At 38.8% G+C, this 19386-nt stretch overlaps 1 protein-coding gene across 2 annotated transcripts in view; it reads left to right on the top strand.

Moving 5' to 3' along the window:
• Positions 1-16921, top strand: part of LOC131253002 (kinesin-like protein KIN-5B) — a 35809-nt gene extending 18888 nt beyond the window's left edge. For both annotated transcript variants that reach the window (XM_058253817.1, XM_058253816.1), the window contains exons 10-24: positions 9410-9486; positions 9760-9813; positions 9885-9965; positions 10271-10382; positions 10459-10545; positions 10668-10843; positions 11829-11990; positions 12086-12193; positions 12522-12680; positions 12761-12844; positions 14766-14971; positions 15459-15560; positions 15655-15764; positions 15871-16022; positions 16353-16921. In XM_058253817.1, coding sequence (XP_058109800.1) covers positions 9410-9486; positions 9760-9813; positions 9885-9965; positions 10271-10382; positions 10459-10545; positions 10668-10843; positions 11829-11990; positions 12086-12193; positions 12522-12680; positions 12761-12844; positions 14766-14971; positions 15459-15560; positions 15655-15764; positions 15871-16022; positions 16353-16553 — 1871 coding nt within the window. In that variant the 3' untranslated portion in view covers positions 16554-16921. The remainder of the gene's footprint in view (positions 1-9409; positions 9487-9759; positions 9814-9884; positions 9966-10270; positions 10383-10458; positions 10546-10667; positions 10844-11828; positions 11991-12085; positions 12194-12521; positions 12681-12760; positions 12845-14765; positions 14972-15458; positions 15561-15654; positions 15765-15870; positions 16023-16352) is intronic.
• Positions 16922-19386: the final 2465 nt, after the last annotated feature.

Genomic DNA, 19386 nt, shown 5'->3' with positions numbered 1-19386 from the left:
TAAAGTTATTATAGAACCAATTCTTGAGCAGATGATTTTTTAAATCATCTCCTAAAGCTTTTTTAAAATCCATTTTGAATGAATTGGATTGATCATGAATGGTCACATTAACTTGGTATCCTGTTCCGAAATCCTTTTTTGTCGGATTGTAAGATTCAGGAGAGACTGGGGCTCTATAGGTGGCGTAGGCTAAGGAATAGGGTTACTTGATTTAAAGCTGGAGGGTTTGTTACTATTACCTAGTGTTGAAGATGACGGAATAATAGCTTTTATAGTCTGCAAAAATAATTTCTACATATTTATCTTCATAGTCTTGGTTTGCTCAATTTGTTCATTTTCTTAACGAACAGGTTCTTGGGCATTTGGTATTTTCCACGTTCATGAAAGGTCAACATCTTTCTAGGAAATGGACTTGGGAATCATGACTCTATTAGCCATGTTGGTTAACAAAAGGGTGGTTAAACCCTTTGGTTTGATTTGAATATGCAACACTTGGTGCAACAGTCTTTATTAATTTATAATAAACTCTATAAATTACTGCAATATTCTCAGATCTTGGGAGCATCTTGAATCCCTTAGTATACACTCCAAGTTTGAGAAATTGGAGTAAATTTCTGTTTGTTAGGGAGACAGAGAAATGCGAAATTACATTGAAGAAAGCAGGGCCATTTGCTCAAGCTTGCTTCGACGAGACCCCATAAAGAGTCTTCAAAGTCACCAACATTGATGTGTTAAGTCCTGTTCGGGTCACCAACATTAATGTGTTAAGTCCTGTTCGGGTTGAAGGCTTAATTGCAACCTGGATTAATCCTATGTGGACATAGTTGTATTTTCTTGATTGGTGTTGTAATTCTTTATAGGTTAATAACAGAATATCTCATCATTTGCGACTATTGACCTAGCCCGCTCAATAGTCTTAATTAGATAGTCAGTTTCTTGATTAACGAGAGTTCCTTGTCGATAGTTCTCGGATATAGAAACCTTGGGAATTTCCCAGTCCTGGATAGTTTGTTCAATATATGAATAGTTGATTTCTTCTTGGTTCTTAATTGAAATAGTATCTATAGTAGATGGCGTACTTAATTCAAAAATAAAGGAAGAAATAGAAGCGGAATTTGAGAAGGATTTTCTTGCCGAAAAGAATCTTGTGAATTTGCTTGATACACTACTAAATGATTTCTTTGAAGGTAATTTTCTACTAGAATCCATAATAGTTATCTAATTTGGGCAAGTTGCCTAACAATAATAGGATTTCCCACCAAGCACCTTCGTCGACTAAATGGCGACATGAGGTATGACGTCAAGAGGCCTTGGACCTTGTCACAAATCAAAATAACATTCTGATTTCAAGGAGAAAACTATTCTTCAAAGAGTCAAATAGTAGATCATCAGACAAATGAACAACATTCTTTCAAAAGAAGCTTCATGACATAAACAAGAGGAAGAAGACAAACAATAGAAAATACTTGATTCAAAAAACAATATTACTTGACTTAAAATACATAAAAACAAAGTGGCACAACATTAATGTAGTAGGAACAAGTTCAGCAGGGCAACCTTAATTCACTTCGTTACAGAAATCTGCTTGATTAAAACTAGAATTAAAGATAAAGACACATTGAATTATACCAGGGAAATTAGGCTTCGTTGGCTCTGATACCAGATCAGCAAGATCATGAAGCTCCAATACACTCTCTAGAAAAGCACTCGGAAGAAAAGCCTAAGAACAAAAAGCACTCTAAGACTAGACTTGTCTTGCTATTCAAGACCCGAATCACAAATGAGACTCATTTTGAATTTATAGACGTTACTGAATTTACTTTTCTTCTAAATTTGATTTTATTTTACTTTAATCTTCATTTCATTTGCGATGCGCATCTACACTTCATTTACAGTTGATGGATTTAGAAGGCTTTGAAATCTGCGGACTTGAGACTCTTTAAAGAATTTACTTTTCTTCTAAATTTGATTTTATTTTACTTTAATCTTCATTTCATTTGCGATGCGCATCTACACTTCATTTACAGTTGATGGATTTAGAAGGCTTTGAAATCTGCGGACTTGAGACTCTTTAAAGTCCGTAAGCTTATCTTCAATTTATTGTTTTTGTCTTTTGAATGACGTGACACTGTTGCTACAATAAAGTTGACTTTGGCTCGTCGGTGCTAGATGGCTTGTGATGGCTTGGGGGTAGCTTGATTAATGGTACGATGGCTTGATTGTTGACTTGTCAACTTAGAGGCTTTATTAGGCTTGACGGCTTTGATTGTTGGCTTGTAGGCTTTGGCGGCTTGATGATTTCAGAACATCTCATATTCTGAAAGTTCGTCAATTCTATCTATTGCGGGATCTTACTCTAGATCACTAAGAGACGCATTCTTCATAGATCCAGTGATGCTTTGTTCTTCAAGGCGAGAGACAACTTTTTTGAGCTCATTGATTTGCTTGATTAACTCTTGCTGGGATTGAGAATAAAGATTAGTAAGGGCGGCATCTTTGAACGACCGTGATTAAGGAGGAAGCAATGCTTGAGCAGACTTCAAATTTGCTTGGGCAGGAGTTTTGTATTTATGCCACCATTTGGTATATGTGATCCTGAATAATGTAGGAGAAAGGAGAGTATAGGACCTATTTTGATTTGATATTCGCAACGGAGAATCCAGGGAATCAAATGTTTCATGAAGAATTGGATAACAAGCTTATCGGATTGAGGGCTATCGGGAGATTGAATTGGAGGAAATTGAAATTGGTCTTTGGATAGATTTAGGGACAATTTTGATTGGGACAAACTGATGGAAGATTAATATTCCACCACTTGTGGACAAACCGATGGAGGATCAATTAACTCTCACGTGCCATTGGAATACATCACGTTCATCTCCTCATCCACAACCCTTTTTCCAGTTTTCATGCAACAATGCATTATGATAATTGATGGATAAATGGTTAAGGCAACAAAGTTGGAAATAGATTGTGGAACACAAGAATGTTTACCTTTACGAATAGAAATAAGAAGTCAGAACCATAATAAGTGCAATAACCAATGGTGTAGAGTGAGAGGGAATAATCTATAATACTTGGTCCTTTCTCATTTTCTTGTAATATGTTTGTGTGAAATCCCTCTGAGGTGGCGACTCAATCACAAAATCTGATGGAAACACATTATGTAAAGAAACTTCCGCAGAGTGATTTCTGCATCATGTTTAGTTTTAACATAGAATGGGACATACTATAAAAAGGGCAATAGCATCGATTACCTTTTTAGTGTGGAAGTACCTAAAAAAACTGCATTTAACAAAATGCAGTGCAAGTTTATCTTGACTAGGTCCAAATAGGTGAATAAAGCGAAATCCCTCTAAGGTGGCGACTCAATAACAAAATCTGATGGAAACACATTATCTAAAGAAACTTCCACAGGAGTGATTTCTACATCATGTTTAGTTTTAACATAGAATGGGACATACTATAAAAAGGGCAATAGCATCGATTACCATTTTTTAGTGCGGAAGTACCTTAAAAAAATGCATTTAACAAAATGCCGTGCAAGTTTATCTTGACTAGGCCTAAATAGGTGAAATCCCTCTGAGGTGGCGACTCAATAACAAAATCCCATGGAAACACATTATGTAAAGAAACTTCCACAAGAGTGATTTCTGCATCATGTTTAGTTTTAACATAGAATGGGACATACTATAAAAAGGGCAATAGCATCGATTACCTTTTTTTAGTGCGGAAGTACCTTAAAAAAATGCATTTAACAAAATGCGGTGCAAGTTTATCTTGACTAGGCCCAAATAGGTGAATAAAGCAATGACAAGAAAAAACTTTGGGAGAAACTAAAAAGAATGATCAAGGAACAATCTATAATACTTGGTCCTTTCTCATTTTCTTGTAATATGTTTGCATAAATCCTTCTGAGGTGGTGACTCAATAACAAAATTTGATGGAAATACATTAGGTAAAGAAACTTTATAGGAGTGATTTCTGCAACATGTTTAGTTTTAACATAGAATGGGACATTCTATAAAAGGGGCAATATCATCAATAACTTTTTTTAGTGCGGGAGTACCTCCAAAAAATGTATTGAACAGAACGCAGTGCAAGTTTCAGGCCCAAAGTGAATAAAGCAAGTACAACAAAAAACTTTGGGAGAAACTGAAAAGACCGCTGATCAGGGAACAATAAGAGAAAAAAGGTGTTTTTCCATCCAAAACTTAAGGCAACATTCTGTTTAACGAATGACATGCATTAAGAATTGCATCATTCCGGAAAGATTGGAACATTCGTTCCTAATAACAAAGCACGAGTTACTTCAATAATATTAGATTCTTGCACTCAACCACCCCATTTTGTTGAGGTTTATAAGCACAAGATCTTGGTCAGATGAAAAATACTCTGACATTGTAAATAGGATTGAAAATCCCAAGACAAATTCTAAAGCATTATCATTATGGCAGTTCTAAAATACAAAAAAAATAAAAAATCAGAGCTACGTTTCATTATATATAACCAAGTCATTCTAGAATGATCATGAACAAAAAGAATAAAGTACTTAAAATTATTTGAGTTGGTGCCCACACATCACAATGAAGTAATTGAGTAATTGAAATGGCACGTTACTTCTTTTATCAACTCTAGAAGGAAAATCTACTCTATGATGTATACTCAGGCTCAACTAGCACGTTTCACTCTCCAAACTTGACAACTTCAGAAGAAATGAAACAAGAGTATAATTTCTGGAGAGAAAGATGACCTAAACAACAATGACACTAGATTGTATAAACACCACAACACTTACTGATTCTCTCTCCAAATAGTACTGACCATCTTCCACGACCTCTACTAAAACATCCTGCCGATCTTGAGGTCCTGAAAAATGCAATGATAAGGAAAGAAGGTGATGGAGCAATTTAGAGATATTGTTAGTTTACTAATGGATGAAAGATTAAAGAGAAATTTGGAGGCATTTAAGAAGAAGAAAATGAACTATGATTACCATAAATATGATCAAACACTACATAATCGATTATCCAGGGAGAGGAATGAGATGATAAGAGACACAGTTTACCTGATCGAGCTGAAGAGACGGTTTACCAGAATCAATTTAGAGATCTTGTTAGTTTACTCTGATGAAAGATTAAAGAGAAATTTGGGGTCATTTAAGAAGATCAAAAGAAGAAAATGAACAACGATTACTAGAAATATGATCAGACACTCTAGAATCAATTATCCAAGGAGAGAAATGAGATGATAAGAGACACAGTTTACCTGATCGAGCCAAAGTGGTTGTAGAGGTGGAAAGTACACTATTGGATGTAAAGCCACTGGAGGGAGAGGAATTGCACATATTCTTCCCGTGATAATGTGACACTAATATGATTATCACCAACATTCGACGAAGTGGAAATGGTGGCTATACCTTTAAAAGAAACATCATCAACAACAAGTGCTTGGCTCTTGAAGGCTTCCCATGAAAATCCCAACAAAAGTCTACATAATGATTAGTCGGGCCACAGTGAGTGCATGCACAATTTCCTCTACCACTACAACCACCTCTACCTTCTCCCGGCACCCTACTACTATCACTGTAAAAACTACCATGACTAGTCCGTCCCCCACGACATCCACGCATCATGCTAAAGGAAGCGGCCAGGGCAAACTTATCAGAACTATTAACAAGAGCATTGTTATAATCAATTCATTAGATTTTTACAATTAGCATGAACTTTCGCAATTGAAGGGATTGATACGCCATCCAAAATATGATATTTAGTGGACCGATATTCCTTTGGCACACCAGAATGGAGTTTTTCCATCTGCTTCTTCATAAGAGTTACATTTGAATTAATTTGATGGTAAATTAAGAGTTCTTCCCACGTACTAGTAAGTTTGGCAAAATACTCACCAAGAGATTTATTCCCCTTTTGGAAAGAGAATCTTCTTGTACAACTGATACACCCAAAAGATATTATTTTCTGATGAGTACATCTTTTTCACAGTATCCCACACGTGAGTGCATGCACGATTTCCTCTACCACTATGACCACCTCTACCTCCCCCCAACACCACCCTAGTACTTTTATCACCGCAGAAACTACCACAAGTAGTCCATCCCCCACGACCTCCACACATCATGCTAAAGGAAGTGGCCAAGGCAAACTTATTAGAACTATTAACAAGAGCACTATCAGAATCATTTCCATTAGAGTTTTATGATTAGCATGAACTTTTGCAACTAAAGGGATTGATACATCACCCAAAATTTGATCTTTAGTGAACTGATCCTTTGGCAGACCGGACTAGAATTTTTCCATTTGCTTCTTCATAAGATTTACATTTGCTCCAAGAGATTTATTCCCCTTTTCGAAAGAGAATCTTCTTATACAACCGATACACCTGAAATATATTATGTTCTGATGAGTACATTTTTTCATAGTATCTCACACGTCCTTCGTTTAATCATAAAGGTGATTCCATCTATACTTCAGATCGGATTCCCCTAGTTGGATTCCATGAGGAAGTGATCCTTCTCTCGGGCTACAAGGAACACAACACCTTAATAGATTTAACTCAGAGTAAATAAATTTTCCCATTCAATGTTATGTATGTATTGATGCATTAAACGAAGAACCAAGAATTTCTCCCAATGATGGACTTATAACCACACCTTTTGGATCCATAACCCAGTTGTAACCAATTTAACCCAACTTATATGGAAAATATTGATCTATGATTAGATTTGCACACAACTAAACCCCACGACAATAACAATAAGATTTTCCAGCCCTTCATCATCCAGGACACCCCAAATATTAAATAATGCATCTCAATACTATGTCTTGGATAGGAAAGATCTTCCAAAAATGACTTTCAACTCAAAATAATGGAAGAAAACTAGTTTAAAACATCACCTTCATGAGAAAGTTCCTTCATCTCCCAAGACAAGCTTCCGCGCTTCCTTTGCGAGTGGCTACATCAACAAAATAAAGAGGAAATCTCTTTTCTTAAGGGCCGATCAAGATGTTAGGGTTTTTGAGGTCTCCAAGACTTGTTATAAAAATTAAGGTTTTGAATGGAAGAGATTTGAGACCCGAATCACACACGGATTTGCTCTGATACTGTGTAGATTCGTGAGCTTAATAGAAATAAAGAAAAGAAAATAGAAATGAAGAAGAGGGGAAGTGAGATGAAAGGTGGAATGACTCCTCCAAACTAGCCTTCACATGTCTCCCCTCTATATTAGGGCTACAAGTTTCTATACCCCCTTTTGCGAGTGGTTGCATCAACAAAATAAAGAGGAAATCTCTTTTCTTAAGGTCCGATCAGGATGTTAGGGTTTTTGAGGTCTCCAAGACTTGTTATAAAGATTAAGGTTTTGAATGGAAGAGATTTGAGACCCGAATCACACACGGATTTGCTCTGATACTGTGTAGATTCGTGAGCTTAACAGAAATAAAGAAAAGAAAATAGAAATGAAGAAGAGGGGAAATGAGATGAAAGGTGGAATGACTCCTCTAGACTAGCTTTCACATGTCTCCCCTCTATATTAGGGCTATGTAAGCTTCTATACCCCCTTTTGCGAATGGTTGCATCAACAAAACGAAGATTAAGGTCTTTTCTCTTCGTTTTGTTGATTAGGATGTCAGGGTTTTTGAGGTCTCCAAAACATGTTATAAAGATTGAGGTTTTGAATGGAGGAGATTTGAGTCCTAAATCACACATGGATTTGCTCTGATACCATGTAGATTCGTGAGCTTAATATAAATAAAGAAAAGAAAATAGAAAAGAAGAAGAGAGAAAATGAGAGGAAAGTTGGAACTTGCTCTAGATCACCACCCTTCACACTCCCATCTCTTTATTAGGACTACCACCCTTCACACGTCCAATAAGGATGTTAGGGTTTTTTAGGTCTCCAAAACTTGTCATAAAGATTGAGGTTTTGAATGGAGGAGATTTGAGACCCGAATCACACGAATTTGCTCTGATACGATGTAGATTCATGAGCTTAATAGAAATAAAGAAAATAAAATAGAAAAGAAGAAGAGAGAAAATGAGAGGAAAGGTGAAACGACTGCTCTAGACTACCCTTCACACGTCCCCCCTCTTTATTAGGGCTACTCACTTAAAAAGGATAAATTAAAAAAATACCCCCTTGCTCTAGACTAGCCTTTAAGCTTCTATACTCCCTTTGCAAGTGGTTGCATCAACAAAACGAAGAGAAAACCTCTTTTCTTAAGATTCGGTCAGGGTGTTAGGGTTTTTGAGGTCTAACTTGTTATAAAGGTTAAGGTTTTGAATGGAGGAGATTTGAGACTCGAATCACACACAGATTTGCTCTAATGCCATGTAGATTCGTGAGCTTAACAGAAATAAAGAAAAGAAAATAGAAAAGAAGAAGAGAGAAAATGAAAGGAAAGGTGGGGCTACTCACTTAAAAAGGAGAAACTACAAAAATACCCCCTGGCTCCCTTAAAATAGAGAAATTACAAAAATATACTCCCTTGCTTTTTTCTTTTCTTTTTTTAACACGCACTCACACAGCCCACATGTGCCCGTGCACTCACACCACAATGGGTGCTCAAACCCATGACCTCATGTTGAAACTCTTGTGAGTCTACCACTGGGCCATAGGGTTGCAGGCAAATACCCCCTTGCTTAATGGAAAAAGAGACATCCCATCTGCCTAAACTATACCCAAACATGTACATTTACGCTCAATAGTCCAAAGAGCCCACCTGTGGGACCATTTAACATTTAATAGTATGTATCTAAGCTCTACTTGAAAAGTAACCCAAAAGACTCCAATTAAAAACTGTAAATTGGAACAACTTGGGAGAGTAGGATTCCATGTCCCACTTTCCCCACATATTTATGTGTGAGCTCTGGACCATTTATCAGGTGGCCTCCCACTGTATGTGACATGGAATCAGGCTGTTATGGTCATCAAGTGGGTGACTTGTGTATGTTGAATTGTACATTTACGCTCAATAGTCCAAAGTGCCCACCTGTGGTACCATTTAACATTTAATAGTATGTATCCAAGCTCTACTTGAAAAGTAACCTAAAAGACTGTCCAATTAAAAACTGTAAATTGTAACTACTTGGGAGAGTAGGATTCCATGTCCATATATGTGCCCCTATGTGACATGGAATCAGGCTGGTCATCAAGTGGGTGACTTGTGTATGTTGAATTGATACCATTGGTCATTTTTTTTAACCATCCATTTTTTTAATACGTGTGTGGCCCACCTAAGGACTGATTGAGTTGGACCTGAATTTTGCATGTGAGAAGAATAGGATTGGAGATACTACATCTATTGGTAGCCAATGCATTTCTCTGTGTTTGTATGTTTCCAAGTTCTAATTGAAAAGTAACCTAAAAGACTTTCCAATTAAAAACTGTCAACAGATGTGCGAGCTGCAAGGGAAAAGAATGGTGTTTACATACCGCATGAAAGATTTGCCCAAGACGAGGCTGAGAAGAAGGTTTGTTTGTTAGCAAACTTCCACTTTCTATTGATGACTTAATCTGTTGTATTGAAATGCCATGGTTTAGTAAAATAAGAGGAATGAACAAGCTGTAATTACTATATATTCATATCAAGATTAAGCTCCAAAATGTAATCACATTACTTCCTTTTTAGACTTGGAAAGCATTCAAGGGGTACTGTGGATGATTCACTTTATTTTATTTTTTTCTTGCATCTGGAGGCCTTTTTAAATTGTCCTAATCAAGAAACATTTACTGTTTTCACATAGGCAATGAGCGAGAAGATAGAACACTTGGAGTTTGATCTGGACCTCAAAGGAAAGGTATTGGATACAGTCTGTTATCTGTTCTTCCAAGCATTGTTTAGAGAGACTGACATGTTCTTGTTCGGCAGCAAGTTGATACATATAAAAATTTCTACAATACCGAGCAAGAACGGAACCTAGAGTTGCAAAGTGAGCTGAGGGAATGCAAGGTATGATGTAGTTGTTGTATATGGTTTATTGAGCTTTTCTGCATGTAGCAAATCTGGAATTTGTGGAACATTTGAGCCATGCATTAGATAGATGGAACCCAGTGTGCAGATGGAATGGCCTGGAAATCAAGCCAACACATCAGGTGAGGCACATGCAAAAGTAGTGGAAAACATTGCCAACCTATTTTCACGATCGCAGTGTCTGCCAGAACGTCTACACAGTGGGGCCCACCAGATGCAAAGCTCATGGTTTATTACAATTTCCATCTGCTTGAATTTAACTTTTGGGGTTGGAATCTTATCAGATGAATCTAAAGAACACTAACAAGGCATTAGAAGATCTTCAAGAGAATCACCGGAGAATGATCTTGACATTGGAGGAAAAGGAGTTCATCATCTCAAATCTACTCCATTCAGGTAAGCAAAATGAGATAATGAAATCATATTTTCTTATCATCAAATGTGTGCTAACAATCTTCTGGCATGCAAACAGAGAATTCTATACTTGAACGGGCAAAGGAGCTTTGTACTGATTTACAAACTGCATCGGAGGATATAACTACTCTGTTTTCCAAAATAGGTAGAGATGTCTCTCTCTGTTCGAGTACTACCAAATCAGTTTGGATGGCTTTCAGTTGCAATATCTTTTTCTTCCTTTTTTTTTTTTTGGTTCAAAACGAGAATATGACGTGTTTTATACAGATTGCAAAAACAAGATGGAAACAGAAAACCAGACATTGGTGTTGACGTTTGGATCGCAGCTTGAACAGAGCTTAAAAGGCTTGCACAAGGCAGTTGTAGGCACGGTTTCCCAACAGCATCAACAGCTGAGGTGCATGGAAGAGCGTGTAGGCTCGTTCATTGCAAGTAAATGCGAGGTAAAAAGGAGAAATCATAGTGTTATTATTATTATTATTATTATAAGTTAAGAAATGTGAAAGCCACTTATGAGATCAGGATTTCTGATTATACTCTCCCCACATGTGCCAATGTCACAAGTGTATCTGAGATCTTGGCCACTCATCAGGTGGATACCACAATGTACACGTTGTGGCCTGAATCTCCTCCACATGTGCCAATGTGGAACATTGGACAGTTTTTGGGCCTAATTGTGGGCCATGATATGCATGTTGCTGGGGCCCATTGTTTCTATATATGGCTAATTAGGCCATGTCATGTAGGCTGCAGGCCAATCTTATCTTCACACATGGGCCAATGTGGAACATGGAATCCATGTTTTGGGAAAAATGATCACATACAAATCTGGTCCATGCAAAAGGTGGGCCACACCATGATGATCAGGTGGTGTGAAAATCAAGCTGATCCATTGCGTGCATGTTGTGTTTAATCAGGCCACGGCATGTAGGCTGTGAGCCAACCTAATCTCCACACGTGCCAATTTAGAACATTGGGGCCTATTTTTGGGAGAAGTGATCACATACAAACATTTCTTTCTTGCCAAAGTGTGACATGTGTGGAAATTCTGAACTGTTCAGAAAGTGGGATGATCACATGGTATGAGAATCTGATCCTGTCCACTCATTGGTCAGGGTACAACATCAAAATCAACAAACAGCCGATGGTATGACTCAGCGTACTACCATGGATCAGCCTTTGGCAATCATACCATTAAGGTGATCCCATCTGGTGGGACCTCAATGTGTACAAATCACAGATAACAATACTTGAAAAGAATGTGTGAACTTGCCAGGTGTGCATGGAGTAGTACCTCAATGTATTCGATCACAGAAAGCATGGGTCTCTTGCACACGATCTTGGGAGAAAGGGTTTTGAACTCCTACTTGCTCTCATAAAAGTTCTGCTAGATTCTGTATATTAATCTGGTTCCCTTGTAATTTTCAGGCAACCAAAATCTTGGAACAACGGATTGAGAAAATGAAAGATACGCATATTTCAAGAATCGGTGCCATGAAGGAGCTTGCCGATGCATTACAACAGAAAGCTTCCTCAAACATTGAGGAGCTGAAATTAACAGTATCTGCTCAGGCAATGGCTGTTGAGAACGTAAGGAATAGGAAATAAAATTCTTTGTGAAATGCATATGCCATTTTAAGAGAAAACTAAGATTTAATGGTGTGTAAAATTTGTGCCATTTGCAGTTCTTGGTCACCGTAGTTTCAGAGGCTGAGTTGGTTCTTCATGATATCCATCGTTCCCTTGCCGAACAAAAACAGCTACTGGCTTTCTCTGCTCAACAACAAGAGGAGGTAATTATATATGCATTTACCTTTTTCTTTATATGCAAGTATAGTGCTCAAATAGAACCTACATCGTTTAGGGCTACATGGAGGTGTTTGTTGTTCTGAGGCTGATACACAACGTATTAGTATCAATCATTGTTGAGATAATCAAGAACTGGAGTGGAGAAGGTGCTTAAATGATACTAGTTGCAATTTTCGTACAGTCCCAAACTTTTTGGTGGTGCACCCAAATGCTACCTTAGTTGCTTCCATTTGAGCTCAAATGCAAGTTAAAACTCTAATGTTTCCAAGTGATCTTATGTTTTCTGGCAAAAAAAAAAAAAAAACTTTGTAGGGACTGCAAAGGACTCTAGTATCAACACAGGCAATATCAAAGGCAACAGTCGACTTCTTCAGTGACCTTCATGGCCGTGCTTCTAAACTAGCATCGATCCTTGAAGAAAATCAAACAGAAAAATCCCGCCAGTTAGCAGATTTTGAGAAGACATTTCAGGTCAGTGCTAATTTCAATGACACTCGGACGTTCTACATTGGGACATCAGCAATCTGATAAATTCTGTTTTGTTCATGCAGGAAGCATCTGCTAAAGAGGAGAAATTGGCGCTTGAAAAGATTGCTGCGATATTAGCAAATTTGACATCTACCAAGAGAAATATGGTCAGTCTGATTGACAAGCTCAACCAAAAGTGGTCTATCTTGTTCACCCAATCATGCAATGAGCCATGCCTCACCCCCATCTCTCTTCCTATCAGATGATTGTAGCCATCCAATGAAAATTGATAAAATTAAAGCAAATGGGTCCATATTTAGTGGGACCTCAGTTGGATAGCTAGGTCCAAATGGGGGGGAGTTTTGGGTATCTCTATCATGGATGGGCCAAATGGCAAATTGCGCTTGAAAAGATCGCTATGTTATTAGCAAATTTGAAGTCTACTAAGAGAAATATGATCCATTTGATTGACAAGCTCAACCCAAAAATGGTCTATCTAGTTGACCCAATCATGGATGAGACATGCCCCAATATCTTCTCCCATCAGATGATTGTAGTCATCTGATGAAAATTGATTAAAATAAAATTACAGCTGAAGGAGGGAACTCTATCCTGGATGGGCCAAATGGCAAATTGCGCTTGAAAAGATCGCTATGTTATTAGCAAATTTGAAGTCTACTAAGAGAAATATGACCCATTTGATTGACAAGCTCAACCCAAAAATGGATGAGCCATGCCCCAATAGCTTCTCCTATCAGATGATTGTAGTCATCCGATGGATGGGCCAAATGGCAAATTGCGCTTGAAAAGATCGCTATGTTATTAGCAAATTTGAAGTCTACTAAGAGAAATATGACCCATTTGATTGACAAGCTCAACCCAAAAATGGATGAGCCATGCCCCAATAGCTTCTCCTATCAGATGATTGTAGTCATCCGATGAAAATTGATAAAACAAAATTAATAAAACAAAATTACAGCTGAAGGGGGGAACTCTATACTGGATGGACCATCAGATCGTAGTCATCCAAAGAAAATTGATCAAATTACAGCAAATGGTTCATATTTAATGGGGCCTCAGTTGGATGCCTAGGATTAGTCTGATGGGGGAGTTTTGGGCATCTATATCATGGATGGGCGGTGCCCCCCAATTATCCCAGTCATCCGATGAAAATTGATAAAACAAAATTAATAAAACAAAATTACAGCTGAAGGGGGGAACTCTATACTGGATGGACCATCAGATCGTAGTCATCCAAAGAAAATTGATCAAATTACAGCAAATGGTTCATATTTAATGGGGCCTCAGTTGGATGCCTAGGATTAGTCTGATGGGGGAGTTTTGGGCATCTATATCATGGATGGGCGGTGCCCCCCAATTATCCCCTATATCAGGGGGGCGCTGTAAGGTTCAGCTGAAAGGGGGATTTGTGGGGTAATCTTCGGATTGTAGTCGTCCAAAGAAAATTGATCAAATTACAGCAAATGGTTCATATTTAACGGGCCTCAGTCGGATGCCTAGGATCAGCCAAATCGGGGAGTTTTGGGCATCTCTATCATGGATGGGCCATGCCCCCCATTATCCCCTGTATGAGGCCTCCTTTAGGTACACTTGGGGTCCACCTTTAGGTAGTATGTACCCCATATAATCGTGACAAACCCAATCATTGGATGGGGTCCACCTTTAGGTAGTATGTACCCCATATAATCGTGACAGACCCAATCATTGGATGGGCCATGCCCCAATGTCTCCCCTATCAAATGATTCTATCCATCCAATGAATATTTGAGAAAATTGCGAGTGATCCACATTTGGGGGCTCTATAAGGTTCAGCTGAAGGGGATTTGTGGGGATATCTCTCTACCATGGGTTGACCGTCGGATGGGCCATGCTCCCTGTATCTCATGTATCTGACCAGATGATCATAGCCATCCAATGAAAATGATAACTCCAACAAGTGGTCCACATATAATAGGGGCTAAGTTGAATGCCTTTCGGGATATCCACCATTAAACGCTTGATTGAACATTGGGCCATGCAGAAAAAGATGTGCATTCATTCAAACTTCTCTGTTGTTTGCCGTGACAGGTCTCAGAGGCATTGGGAAACATGAATGCCACAAGCATTAGAGAGAAAAAGATGTTACAGCAAGAGATGTCTGGCATGCAGCAAGTTTCTACCAATGCTAAAAAGGAATGGAATGCATATATAGAGAAGGTAGAAAGCCAGTTCCAGGAAGATACATACTCAGCAGCTCGCACCAGGACTAATATGGAAATCAATCTCCAAGAATGGTGAGTCTGTGGATTTTCACATGTGCAATGCACCAGACAAAACATCTCCACCACACCACACTGCATTTCTGGTTATTGGGACCGTTGATTTGGTTGGTTGGGTCATCACGCAGTTGGTCATAACCCAATCAACTGGGATACGGACCGTCTGATTGCTCACAGGTGGACAATTAACATATAGTTGAGCCAAAAAAAAAAAAAACGCAACAGCCACATTCTCAAAACTCTCAGTAATCAGATGGTTAGGCTATTGTCCAATCGCTACCATTTTGGGGCTATGGCCCATCAACTTGACACACCAGATCAGTTGCTTGTCCAATCGCTGCCGTTTTGGCTATGGCCCATCAACTTGAGACACCAGATCAGTTGTCCCAATCGACTTAATACTTTTGCAGCATGGAACTTATGTGAAGTGCGTGTCCTAACAACTTTTCTCTTGTATTATATTTTTCCTCATAACAGTTGTGCTTGTTCTTGATATATACAGCTCAAAGGAAGTGGACCATTCTAGGCATCAGTGGGAGAATGCTCAGCTATCCATTGATCATCTTAACAAGAGAGGCATTGCAGAGATAGACTCTGCCGTAGAGTAAGCTTTTCCTATCCATCGGATTGATGATAAGTAAACTATTCTTTTTAAAATTTTCTCACCCTCTTGCTTCTGTTGATTTTTTGTTCAACAGAGAAAGCATTCGTGAAAATCACAATGCACATGAAAAATTCGTATCCGTATGCTTCTCTACCAATGTGGAACTTGATTCCAGAGTCTCCGATCTGCTGACCGCCACTAAACGTAATTTTATCTTCATTTTTTAATCTTTTAGTTTGAGGTAAGTCGTGCAAGAAGTGCGCTTTTGCAGATGTCTTATGATTTTTTATTTATTTTTTTTGGGATGCAGATTCGCTACTGCTGGATGAAGAAGCTACAAAGGAAATGGAATCAATGTCAATTGCATGCTCAGATCAGTTGAAAAAAATGCAAGAAAACCACACGGAGAGCATAACAGAGATGAGAAACCAGGCCGACCGGTGCCTTAGAAAAGAGTACTTGGTATGCCTTAAAGAAACTCCTCTTAAGGATTATAGAAAAAGCACATGATTGTAGTTTTTCAAAAAAGGTGATCAGAGATGCACAAGTTAGTCTACTTGCATGAGTATGACAGATGCCAGTGGCACACATAACACAATGTCTCAAATCGGATGGTTCCCATGCATGTATATGTGCCAAGGTGGTGTTTTCATCATGTGGGCCCCATCTAGTGGGACCCATCTGATGAACAAACCACAGCTGCGCATGAGTGCCCGAAAAGATTCATTTTACACACAAGCATGAGTTGTAGTTTTTTCTATACTGCTGATATTGAATTTGCTCGATGAATAGGTCGACCATGCAACAAATAGAACCCCCGAGAGACGAGCAGTTACAGTTCCTAGCTTAGAATCCATTGAAGAAATGAGGATGCCTTCATTTGATAATCTGGTGATGACCATGAGATCAACAAAGAGATCTTCGAAAGGGGGTAATGTGGAACTCAAGCAGCAGCAACCATCGCCGAGATCTCCTCTCACCGCCATCAATTGATTTGAAGGCAGTGCAAGCAGATGTATGATATCAAATGGCACAAAAATAACAATGAATTCAAGCAGTGACTGACAGCATATGTATGATCAATGGATAGATCTTAGATCTCCTCTCACAGCCATCGACTGATCTTAAAAAGGCAAAGCAGCAGCAGTGATCGATCCTTGCAATCATCATGACATCAATTAGCATGAAAACAGCGATGATGCGACTCGCTCATCGAGTGTTGATTTTTGATTCTTTTCTTCTCTTTTTTTTTTTTTTTTAAAGTAGAACAGAGAAGAAAGAAGCATTGGCTCTCTCATTCAAATACATGAACATGGATTCTTGTCATTAGATGATAGATAATGTGATTGTCATTACGAGAAGTCGTATGATCCTTGATCGAGAGAAATGATCTATGGTGGGACCCACCATCCTTGGAATGTGCTAATATCTCCTCCCCCGTCAGATGATCTTAGCCATTTGATATACAATCAGTGTAGCACTACACTACCAATTTCATTAAATGGTATTAAATTATATAATGGTCGGATCCAGATACAGGTGGGACCGACGATCATCAACGGTACTGGATGGTGCTTTGTGGGCCCCACCAGTATGTGTTTTTTATCCAACCGTCCATCCGTTTTGCCAGCTCATTTTAGGATATGAGACCAAAATTAGACAGATCAAAATCTCAGGTGGACCACTCCACAGGAAACAGTGGTGATTGAACTCCCACCATTAAAAACTTCCTGGGGGCCATAAAAGTTTTGGATCAAGCTGATATTTGTGTTTTTCTTTCATATAGGTCAGTGTGACTTATGAACAGGTTGGAAGGAAAATAAACATTAGAGTAAGTCCTAGGAAGTTTCTAACGGTGGTCGTTCAATCACCACTATTTTCCTCTGGTGGGGTCCACCTGAGACTTGGGTCTGCATCAAATGGATGGACAGCATGAATAAAACACATACATCATTGTGGATCCCACAGAGCACTGTCCAATGGCCACGTCCGCTACTGGCAGTGTCAGTAGTACACACAATCTGTGTCCCCTAATATCTCCCTCAGATGATCCTAGCCATCCATTATGTAAACAGCTACAACCTGTGGTCGGCACTTAACAATGGAAAAATCAAATGGTGGAGATTTCATAGGGCCCCAAATAAAATTTGGACACCTAGAAGGTGGGCCCCAAATGTCTTGATTGAGCATCTTGATTAATTATTGAATCTGGAACTACTGGAACCTTAGAAATCAAGGCTGCAGGTGTAAATCTTCTGAACAGAAAGCCTAGTAAAACTTCATTTACCTGTTTAGGTCGAGTTGACTCGGAGAGCTAGAAAGTAAAAACTCAACTCGAATCCACTCATTAATCACTTTCTACTATTTTATTATAGAATGTATAAATTAGTAAAATATGAAATTTTAATGGAAACCCAAAAAAAAAAAAAAACCCAACTCAAATAGACGCAAATCAACATATAAGAGTTCCTTAGCTTTGAATGTACTTTAATTTTCATCTCAAAGCGAAAAATGAACTGGAAAAATGGATGGACGGTATAGATAAAACATATACACACAGTGGGTCCCACAAAGTCTTCACACCGATGGTAAGCACCTCACTCCCGTCCATCCACGACACCAGTTTTAATCTGCATAAATCACCCAAGCTCTGTGGAGCATGTTAAATCCCCTTTGTTATCTGTGGTGTGGCCCAGATGAGTTCTCGATTTGGCTGATTTTTGGCCTCAGGACCGATCATCAAGGATCTCACCTCATGGACGGAATAGATGTTACACCAATCTTTTGTTAAGCCATCATAACGGTGAGATATTTGATTCATAGCCCATACAAAACCAAGGGCTACGATTTGTACGGTTGATTTTAAGTAACATAGATGAAAAGTGTGCAATTTCTGATTGCATGCGTATGAATCATCACACTCTGCCAGAGCATTGACGCTCGGTATCCGGTGATGCACTGCCAACTGCCAAGTGTACTAACCGACATCTGTCGCTTCAGCTTTGGACGCGGATTGCGTACTTACTGCGTCAGTAGCGAGGTGGCTACTGACAATGATGGCTCCGCATGGATATTTCTGTTTTATCCAAGCCGTCTATTTATTTTAACGGATCTTTATAGAGCATAATCCAAAAAAAGAGGGAGATCCAAATCTCCAGTGGACCACATCACAAGAAAACAGTGGAGATTGAATGCCCACCATTAAAAACTTCATCAGGCTCACTGTAATGTTTATTTGTCACACTTGGATGAAGAGAAAACACAAATATCAGCTTAACCTAAAACTTTGGTAGACGTAAAAAGTTTTTAACTATGAGTGTTCAATCACCGCTCTTTCTTGTGGTGTGGTCCATATGAGATTTGGATCCGCTTCTTTTGGGCTCATGCAATCAAATAGTCTGAAAAAAAAAAGTGATGGCTGGCATAGATAGGAAACATACATCATGATAGGCCCACGTAACACTGTCAGTAACCACCTCACTACTGAAGCTGTCAGTAGGCAATCGGCCTCCTTAGCTTCGGTGGATACGAGGACGAGAGCGGATTACGTATTGACTCGATACGCTATAGATATAGAGTACTGAGTATACCCTCTGGGGCCCACTGTCATTTATACATCTTATCCACTCCTTCCATCCGTTTTACATATCATTTCAAGGAATGATACAAAAATTGAAACATATCCGCAGCCCAAGGATACCACACAGGTGGGAATTGAACGTTTACTGTTGAAAAATTCTCACTGCGGGCCTTAGGAAGATTTCAACGGTGGATGTGTTGTTTCCTATGGTGCGGTCCACTTTAGATTTCGATGTACTTTAACTTT

This window comes from Magnolia sinica, chromosome 8 (genome assembly GCF_029962835.1).
Source record: "Magnolia sinica isolate HGM2019 chromosome 8, MsV1, whole genome shotgun sequence".
Taxonomy (NCBI): Eukaryota; Viridiplantae; Streptophyta; class Magnoliopsida; order Magnoliales; family Magnoliaceae; genus Magnolia; species Magnolia sinica.
This window is presented reverse-complemented; position numbering and strand designations above follow the sequence as displayed.